Source organism: Lactuca serriola, chromosome 3, assembly GCF_051521515.1.
Source record: "Lactuca serriola cultivar US96UC23 chromosome 3, Lser_US96UC23_V15, whole genome shotgun sequence".
Lineage (NCBI taxonomy): Eukaryota > Viridiplantae > Streptophyta > Magnoliopsida > Asterales > Asteraceae > Lactuca > Lactuca serriola.
In genome coordinates, this window is record NC_136410.1 from 172,978,122 (window position 1) to 172,988,895 (window position 10,774).

At 35.7% G+C, this 10,774-nt stretch overlaps 2 protein-coding genes and 1 pseudogene across 2 annotated transcripts; all 3 read right to left on the reverse strand.

The window, feature by feature from the left end:
* Window positions 1-410: 410 nt before the first annotated feature.
* LOC145095880 (elongation factor 2-like) lies at window positions 411-743 on the reverse strand. Its single transcript, XM_079033695.1, has one exon. The coding sequence runs from the start codon at window positions 741-743 to the stop codon at window positions 411-413; it is 333 nt and encodes a 110-aa protein (XP_078889821.1).
* A 219-nt stretch (window positions 744-962) lies between these two features.
* On the reverse strand, window positions 963-2,866 carry LOC145095881 (elongation factor 2 pseudogene; annotated as a pseudogene).
* A 2,485-nt stretch (window positions 2,867-5,351) lies between these two features.
* LOC145093376 (pathogenesis-related thaumatin-like protein 3.5) lies at window positions 5,352-6,527 on the reverse strand. Its single transcript, XM_079031492.1, has 2 exons — window positions 6,416-6,527; window positions 5,352-6,173 (listed from the first exon to the last, which is right to left on the reverse strand). Exons 1-2 carry the CDS (start codon window positions 6,465-6,467, stop codon window positions 5,455-5,457), a joined length of 771 nt encoding a protein of 256 aa, XP_078887618.1. The 5' UTR covers window positions 6,468-6,527; the 3' UTR covers window positions 5,352-5,454.
* Window positions 6,528-10,774: the final 4,247 nt, after the last annotated feature.

Here is a 10,774-nt window from a genome sequence, read left to right on the forward strand (position 1 = left end):
AACAATCAGCACTTAAGTAACAACGACCCACATTAGTTCTACACAAAAATGTCTTCAAGTCATCCACCAATACAATCTACCAATCTGTGCCATCAATTTTACCAAAAAAAAAAACAAAAAGAATGAGTAGTATCTAGTGAGAAATTTCATGATATATTAATGAGGTTCAACAAAAACAAGTATTATTTTACCAAATATGATTTTATTTCGTAAGGGAAAATCGAGCTACTTAACAAACAAGGTTTTTGAAAGATATATAAATGGCATATACTCCATTAACTCCCAACTACTCCTCTGAAGCTATAAAGAGAGTTTACAATTTTTTCTCTCTTGTCAAAACTTCAAATTTAGAGGAAAAAAGAAACAACCATTGAGTCATTCAATTGAGATAAGTCCCTCAGAGTCACAGACTATGGTGGTGTCATCTGCCTCATGTAAGCCTTCCTCTCATGGATGTGTTCAATAAGCTTATGCGCCAGAGAATTATCTTCCATTGGGTCTGAATCTATGATTCCCCAATGACTAAACACACATTGTGGGGAAGCCTTCAATGATAAAGACTTGAAAGCATCATATAACTCGAATGATTCTCTTACGGGAATATATGCCTCAAAGGTGACCCACCGGCTCAGCGTCCTTTGTCTCATTTTACGAAACCAACCGCGTCTTTGTTGAAACACACTTTTTATCTTCTCAAGTGATTGCTCATAAGCTTGTATTTCAACCAAAAATATTGGCTCCATTAGCTGTCAGTTGAGAAGCCAAAACTGCATCCCGAGCAGTTATAATCAGTTCATCGAGATCGAGATCATGGGTCATCATTGGGTCATCACATAAAATCTCAAAACAAATACCTCTCATCGTCTCTCCGGCTAACCCACCGGCCCTACAGGCCTGCTGGAAACCTTCAATAACAGCTTTCTTGAAATCGTTAGAGTAATCAGCTTCCTTGCACCCACCAATTAATATATTTGTCCCACCGAAACACCAAATACGTTTTGTGAAATTTTTGTCCCAATTGGGTTCTTCACACATGTACTTTGTACAGGCTTCCCAGCCTTCCTGGGACCAAACAACCTATCCTCTATGGCATAAGTAATTATGACACCCAGGGGTGTGGCCCTCACATCCAGGAGGTTATCATCACTTGGTGATACCTCTGAAACAACCGTTTCAGAGAAAGAAACGAACGGGGCAGAAATAACGATTTCCGCCCCGTCCAAAAAACTGTCCTTCAAGGCATCCAAACAGATTTTCAAATGGAGCTCGCCACCACACGAAATAACATGTCTAGCAGAATCTTGTGTGTAACTAAAGATTGGATCTGTCTTGGCCAGACACTCTAAGCCCCTCATGAGTTTGGGGAGATCGGATGCCACCTTACACCGGACTGCAACACATACAACCGGCACCGCAGATAACCTCATGTGCGCATCGGGTATGCCTCGGTTTCTTTCTCTGAGGTTATAGTTGCATTTTTGGTGATAAATTGATCCAAACCTAGCAACATTACCGTGTTTCCGCAAGGAATATTTTTTAAGATTCCTCGTTTTTTTCCAATGCAAATAGCAGTTTTTTCCACAATAGTGACAAAGAATTCCTTGTCTTCAGCATAGTTAGATCCCAAGACCCCGACCTTCATACCGGTTGAAACCCGTCCCGAAAAAACCCGGCCTAGAACCCAGAATCGACCCGATGCAGGAATCATTTTCGATACATAGAGCATGAGAGGGCCATTGGGGTCGCAGTTTCTAATTGCCTCAGCATACTTATCATCTTTAGGACCTTCATACAAAATCTCCACACGGTATTTTTGAGCAACGCAGGGTGAAGGCAAATGAAACACCATCATTTTTAGTAAAACGGGAGGAGCGGGAAACCACTTCCGCATAACACTTTTCACCAATTCTCTGCCCACCAATTTTGTCTCTTTAGACGTCAATGTAACGCCAAGTTCTTTCAATACAGGCAATAACCGATCCTTCTGGTCATTCATGCAATACCCAATCACCGCCATAATAGGTTTATAACAAAACTGAACAAACCCACGTTTGCAATTGCGAGAACTGTATCTTTTTTTGCTCCATCTTTGCGTTTCCAGATTAAAATAGTTGTCACCCCAAAGTCTCTCCATCATCGTTGGCACGTCAACATCAAACTCAAGAGCGTACTTTTCCGCGAAATATTTCAACGTAAATGCCCATCCATGAATCCCAGACGAAAACGCCACGTTGCCTTTTGCGGGGCTCACCGTGACATCATCTAACTGCGGGACCTTATTGATATCAATGGTGGCATTCACCTCATTAATGATCCCTTCCAAAGTTTTATACACTTCTTCACCATCGGCTTCGCAGTCAAGGAAACATGTTTCCATTTTGTTAACGGTCAACGCGGGCCGTATTCCTTCAAGGAGTGCGTGGCGAATGACGTTTTTGGTTTGGATGCAAACACCCTCGCTACAGTCAACAACAGCAAGAGCGCCATCGGTGATACGGAGAGCAGCATTAACTTCCCCAGAAAATTCAATTTGCCCTGGTGAGTCAATGAGATTGATGATGTACTTTCTTCCGTTATGTTCTCCTTCGAAGGCTTTGAGGTCTGATTCTGTCATTTCATAGTAGATTGAAGTGTTGGTTGACTTGATGGTGAAATCGCCAACACCTTCTTGGGGGATGCTACCAGTAAAAGCCACAAGGGAATCATTCAATGTGGATTTTCCTATTAGGTTAAAAAGACGAATGATTATTAGTTAAATTAAAATTAAATATGATGTTTATAAATTCAGTTCTACCATGGCCAAAAGCACCGATAATAGATATATTGCGTAAGTTATGTTTGAAATCCATAACCTTACGAACTTCATCAGCTGTAAACTTCACTTTTGCCATCGCCTTCGCCTTCGATTTTGTCTGTTGGATTGTGGGGTTTGAAAGGGCAATTTATAAAGTAAATTTATATTATAATTTGATGAAATAGCAAATATATATATATATATATATATATATATATATATATATATATATATATATATATATATATATATATATATATATATATATATATATATATATATATATATATACCATTTGGAATATTAAATGCTTCTAACAGAATCCTGCAAGAAAAAATAGCAAAAAGCGAATGGGTTAACATTACAAATGGCAATACTGAAGAAAAGATATTAAAAATCTAAAAAAAAAAGATATGGCTGCGACAATCCAGACGGCGATGAGCGACCAGATGCGGGTCGATTGACGATGCTTGCCTGAAAAAGAAAGAAAACAAACAAAGCTGCGACGATTCCACGGAGGTTCCGACCAGATGTAGGAATATTGATAATGGCTGCGTACAGAGGGAGGAGCTGCGACGATTCCGACGCCGACAAGAAGGGCGACGGCGATTTCGACAAGCATCGTCGAAAGGAAGAGACCAGGCGAGTATTCGTGAAATTGAAAGCCCCAAGTGGAACGGAAGGACGTTAGAGTTATATTGCATCAAGGGCAACGATGTAATTTCATAAAATAAATTACTAAAATATTCCTTATGGGTTTTGTTTTTTGTTTTTGTTTTTTTTTTTTTGCACTCTGACGGTCTAGGTTTTTATGGTGCACTCCTGCTACTCCCACCACTAGGCACTAGCCACCGGTCACCATAACCTGAAACACCATCATTGAGACCGACCGTCATCCCCTCACACCCTTTAACCCTAACCCACCCTTTGTCATTGACCACCACCTACACCTCTTGTCGAAAAGAAATAAAACCTGATCCAATGCTCAACCACCTCCAATACCCAGAAAAATCATGTTAAAATAAACCAAGCACCAAATCAAAATAAATCCAAACAAATCACAACTTGTATTCTTTTTTCGAATTTCAAATAATCAAACCTCTATTATTTTTTGGAATTTTAGAACACAAAAATCAAACATCAAAAGTCAACATCAACATATATTAACAAAACTAACAATATTTAAATAAATATTAAAGAAAAATAACATAATTTTATTTTTGAAAAATTACAAACACGTCCATAATAGAATCGACCAAAAAGTTCCTTTTTTGTCAAAAAAATATATTGCGGACTAATATTTTGGATTTTAGACAGAAGTTTTAGATTTCGGAAAAAAAATACTCTGAAATTTAGTAACAAGTCTAAAATCCAAATAAACAATTTGAATTTCAAGAAATACTTTATTTTTTTATTAAAACCTAACAAAGAAATGTAGCAAAATGAAAGTATATACAATATAAGGTTTTAAATCACATATTTAATTGAAAAATAATAGTATGGACAATGAAATTTAAAACAATAGCCAGGTCAAGGAGATGTTGTTAAGTGGTATTATCAGGAGTTATTTTTTAAACTTTTTTTTAAAATTTTTTTTACTTTATAAAAATAATCTAAAAAAGAAGCTCTTAAGTTTTAAGAAGAAATCCAAAATATCTACTCTAATAAATAAAAGTTTTTTTTTGCTACATGTCACACCCTCATTCAATTTGTCAAATGTCATTTTGTGGTTATTTTGAATTAATTTTTTTTCCACATGTCATTTTATAAGTTTTTTTTATTAAATTTACATAATATTTTAATGTAATAATTACAAGACATATTGTAATAAATAGATATCAATTTCATTAATGAACTTACATTTTAATTTTAAAATTTCCAAATTAAAGCTAATAAGTTTCTTTTGTTTATTTATTTAAATTATTTGTTTAAATTTAAAAGATAAAAAACATTTCAATTATAATAATATTTTTTCTTATTTTGACATTTATATTTAATTTTTTAAAATTAACTCATGTAATACATGGTCTTAGAACATCCACAATGCATTAAACTTATTAGAATTTAATGAATTGACAGATCATCATTTTACTTCCTATACAACTCTACATTAATTTTTCTACAATGCATTGAACTCAATAGAGTTCAATGGAATATATATATATATATATATATATATATATATATATATATATATATATATATATTCAAAAAATATATTACATCTTTAAGTGGTCATCCCTTTTCTCAAGTTAAAATATTTTTTTTAAACAATTTTTTTTATGCTAAACCCTTTTTAATAGTTTTAGTTATCATCATACAACGAATACAACGAATGAGAAGATAAACATGCAACAAGTTGCGCCGCATTAAAGAGTTCAATAACCATTGAACTTCATATTCATTGAACGACAACATTGCATCCAATAATGGTAGAGTTTAATCAATTAAATGTCAATTAGACATATCACCTCATTCAACTCTCTCATTAAACTATGCATTGTGGATGCTCTTATAACCGGTGTTATAACAAATATCACCATTATTTTTCAAAAACTTAAAAAAAAAAATTTGATTTTTGTTTATTTTAATTTAATTAATATCCTTTTATTTTAATAAAAACCAATTACATGTCACAAAATAATTACTCAATAACAATTTTACACAGAATCAATCTCCTCTGCAACCCATTTTGTCGCCGGACAAAACGTTATCAAATAATCATCGGAAAAACAATTAACCAACGGCGCCGGAGTATCAAACGCATAACTATAATACGACGGACACACCTCCTTGAAGATCCTCGAGTACACACTCGGCTTGCATCGATTCGGCGTTCCATACTCATTCCGACAACAAAACTTATCATCATCAAAAGCCAAACAAGCACTTTTGCAAGCAACAACTTCACCCTTTTCATTCAAAACCTCAAGTTCTTCCGGGCAAACATCATTCAAATCCTTCTTACACCCTCCGATTCGACATTTCGGTGACGAAGGTATCGTCGTCACGGAGACCGGGATATTGTAGCCGTCGACTAAACTCACATCGTAAAAACTGGGTTTACTTTTGTCGGCTTGTAACGCGAATTGAACCAGTGTCACCGGTGGAGACCCAATTAGCCCGTTGCAGTGTAATTTTCCTCCGCAATCGCCGGTTTCACAGGTGGGAGCGTTATTTGAACCAAATTTGCACCCTGTTCTAGCCCAGATCCGACCTACCCAATCGGCCGGAGCTTGGATTTTGCGTTGTTCTCCTGGTGGAAGGTAGAAGCCGCCGTATGCTAACACCGGATGGCCGTCGTTTGCGGCGGTTGCCGGCCATATTGGATATGGGCATTTGTTGCTGATGTAGAAATTGCAGGCTACCGCCTCTTTCCCTGTAAAATAAGGGGTTTATTAATTTATTTCATTTATTTATTTTTATAAAATAAAAATGAATTTATAACTTTTTTAGAGGAAAATTTTAAAGTTTTTATCTGTCGAGTACTTGTGTGATTTATAAAAATTAGGATATTGGTTGAACAAAATAGTTTTTATAATCATATTGATATACTTATTTAAATTAAAAAAGAAAAAAAAAAGATATTAACATATTACATAAAATATAAGGGGAAATTACCAGACAAGATAAGGAAAACTGAGAAAAGAACAAATGGTCTTGTTGGCTTCATTTCTTTTTTGTTGTATAGGTTTTTGGATTTTAAAAATGTATTTATAGAAGGTTTATAAGTTCTAATATGTGGTTGAAGTATTGTCTAAGTCTTTAAAGTAGTGATACTACCTTCCTTTAAAAGACAAGCAAACCTTGAAGTTAAGGGATAAGGCGCCACCTCGCAATGAAATTACAATTTATGTTGTGAGTTTAGTTTGGATAAGTGTAAACATTTTCCAAGTTGAATCATGTAAATATGCAACCAATCTGGCTCGATGTTGTACTTGTTTTTTATGCTTCACAAATAGATATAATATTTATCTTTTTTCTTTAGAGTTCTAAAAGTATGATTTTTTTAACAAAGCATGGAGAGTGGGACTCGAACACGAGAGTCTCTCTCTCCTTAAACATGTCCTTACACATCTAGAGTGAGGTCCTTTCATAATATTTTTCATTAACTGTTATATATAAGGGTTAATCACTTAGAAAAGTAATGAATTTATGTTTTTGTCCACAATTAGGTAACTATATTTTTTCGTTCACAATTGAACATTAAACTTGTTTGACATGTTCAAAATAGGATAATATGACCGATAATTACGGTAATATTATCATATTATGAACATGTCAAACAAGTTTATTGGTCAAATGTGTACGAAAAAAATATGATTACCTAAATACGGACAAAAACCAAAGTTTCTTATCCGTTTTGGTAATACTGGACAAGAACCGTCTTAGGGACTGTGTGTCATGTGATCAGGCTCCGACAGTCAATGAACAATTAGGTTAGATATGGTCTAACCCAGTTTAGCCCCGGCTAGTCATGGACTAAGTTGTGTTGCTCGGTCTTTAAAACACATACAACCTAGTCCATTAAGCATATACAACCTAACCCCTAACTAGCTTGGCCTAAACTGGGATAACCCAAAACTTAACCATCTCCTCATACACAAGATCGGACAACCTAATTTTATTTCATATCAATGGATCTTATAACTACTTGTACTTAAGATAAAGAACTCAATATTACCAAAATAGGTAAGGAACTTTGGTTTTTGTCCAAATTTAGGTAACCATGTTTTTTCATACACATTTGACCAGTAAACTTGTTTGACTCGTTCATAATAGGGTAATGTTACCGCTAATTACTGATCATATTACCTTATTTTGAACAGGTCAAACAAATTCAATGGTCAAATGTAAACGAAAAAAACATGGTTACCTAAATGTGGACATAAACCAAAGTTCGTTACCTTTCTAGGTCATTAACCTTATATATAACTATTAACTTCTAACGAATAAATTATTATTATTATTATTATTATCAAAAAAGCAAATGTATATATAGGTATTTTATATGTAGTTTTTAACGCTTTTTTTACGTATAAATATATTTTTATATGATGAACAACCATACAAGATGTTGATTGAATTAGTAATTTAATTAGCTACAACTACAACTCTTACTTAACCCGAATCAAAATACGAGGAAATTCATTAGTGATGGTGTGCCTAGGGCAGCACAACAAAGTCGCGTCCAAGCCCTAAAGTCGGGCACACCAGCCAGGCTCCGCCCAGCGGGCTCAGCGCCCGCTGGCGCCCCCGGGAGCAGAATGCCCGGGCGGAAGGCTCCCGCCCGCCAAGTGACGCTCCGTGCTCCAAGACAAAAGATACGGTCAGGAGACAAACAGTGGGATCAGAGCATTACCGTCAGAGCCAATGAGGGCGTTCTAGCAGTTGAAGGCGCATGACCTGTCACAACTGTAAATTTTGAGCCATGTAATCTATATATTCAAGTTAATGTGAATCAAAAACTTCAATCAAATACATCATGCAAGTACCACAAATAGTCATCAAACAATTGGAGACCCTAGAAGTTCTTGTTAAGTCTATTTTAGACTAGAACTTCCTTATTGGATCCCAATGGACCAATAAGCTTCCAATTAGACTATCATGGGCTTAGAACCCTAATTGGGCTCTAATTGGACCCACACTTATTTATTTCAATATCTTGGGTCATATTGGGCCTAGAATGAAATAAATCACAAGCTTTGATCCATAATTTAACCTAACCTAGCTTATTAAAGCATAAAAATCACAATTTTATTTTATAAGGCTAATAAGCACCCAAAACTAACTCTAATTTTGGGCTTAAGGGAAAAAGCCCAAATTTTTCTTTTCCCTCTCTAAAATCTCGGCCCAAGGCCCAAACACAAGAAAGAGTTGACTTTCAAGTGACACCTCATCTTTACCCATAGGATATCCATGCATTATTCTCATTTCTCCATGCACTTCACTTCAAAGATCACTTCACTTCTTCTCTCCTCTCTCACTCTCGGCCATACACACATACACCCACCAAAAATCTCTCAAACACTCTCTAGATCACTCAAGAACATCTCTCCCCCTCCATCCAAAATCTCGAAAATTAGGAAGCATTCAAGAAGGTTCTTCCACAAAAATCAACATCTAAGGTAAAGTTTTGCTTGGATCTATGATTTGTATTCCTTATTTATCAAACATCTCTTCCTAATCCATGCAAAAATCATGATCTTGCACTCTAGAAACCCCCATAATCTCGAAAAGTTCATCAAGGAGTGCAAAGGCCAAAAGTCACTTCATTTCTTCCAATCTTTCTTCAAAAACCGAATCAACACCCCAAGGTGAGCTTCATACCCCCTATTTTCTGTTTCTATGAGTTTTGTGGGGGGGGGGGGGAATACAAGTGAAAGTGTAGATCTATATGTGTTTTGTATGCCTTGTATGATTTCCATGCTTATATGTATGCTTTTATGTGTTTTTATGTTGGATCTAGCCTTAAAACCCATCAAAACCGAGATATATCTTGTGTTAAATGATTTTAGCTTCAAATATATTTCTAAACACAAAGTGTTTCAAGAAAAATGGCTAAGTGGTTTAGTAATAATTTTCTTTGGGTTAAAAACACAAATTTTGGGCCTAAAATGTGAAAAATGCAAAAATAAGGGCCCAAATTGACATTTCACAGTTTCTGATGGATGAAGTGTGCCAAAACAGTTTCCATAAATAAATTTCTGGAAATATACTCATTTAGGGGATTAAAAACATAAATTCCAAGCTTAATGGGCTAAAAATGAAAATTTCGGCCCAATAAGGCCCATTATGCGAATTTTTCTGTTTTGGAGGGCCAAAACTGTAACTTTCTGTAAAACAGTGGACTATAAGTGTTCCAAATCCTTTTCAAAGGTTTAAAATGCTTTTTAAATTTAAAAAGGACCAAAGTTGCAAAAATTTTCCAATTTGGGCCAAAATTGTCAAAGTTGCGAAAAGAAGGGATTAAAACCGAGAAAACTGCATTTTCAAGGATTTAAACTGTTTTTATGAAAAATATGTTGAAAAATATTAATTTCAATAATTTTTGGTGTTAAAATGTCAAGAAAAATAGTTTAAGGACCAAACCGGGAAGTATTTAATAAAAAGGGTTGAAAATGTAAATTTTACAAATAATGAGGGGCTGAAAACAGGAATATTTCAAGGCTAGTTCAATATACACAATTTGATCAAATAATGGCACCGCGACTATCGACGAAATACAATACATTACAATACCAAAAGTCGTTGTTAAACGAATTGGCTCGGTCTCGAGCCAATAGAAATCTACAACTACTAACACTACGACACTACGATTCATACAAGTAACGTTTGGTAATACATTATACATGTGAGTGTGCACAGACGTCTACGCACCATCTTTGGGCCCCACAAGTGTAAAATCTTGTTCGTTGAGCCTAGCTAGCCCAATGACCTGATCTTAAGGCCCGAAGACATTTTTTTTTACGGTGTGTTGGGTTTTACCGATCCGACACAACGTAAATGGACTTTCAATGGCTTGTATACCACCGGTCCCCAAGGGTCCTTTGGTATTGCTAGTAAAGTCTACATTTCATGCGAGGCGGGTCGGGGACCCCTCGTACATTTTATCCCCAACCGGCTAATGGAGTTACCGGGGCCTTCGTGACCTCTTTCTCTTCGGATGTGGGACTACACCTAGTCAGGGCGATTGGATAACGCGATTAGTACTGACGACGCCTTCGGAGTCGTTAGTATAACTATAAACTGGGCGTTTGTGTAACGCGGGTTTGTAGTAAATAATCCTGCTCGAGAACCTTCCAACGTCGCCTGGGACTGACACTATACGCTATGCAATGGTTTCAATGTAACATCACGTAATTCAAGGAACTAGGAGAACATCGGGTTTTCCTAGGGTTTTCAATACGTACAGATTTGAAATGCATACATTTTCAATGAACATTTTTTACAAGTATAGAAACAAACAAGCATACCTAT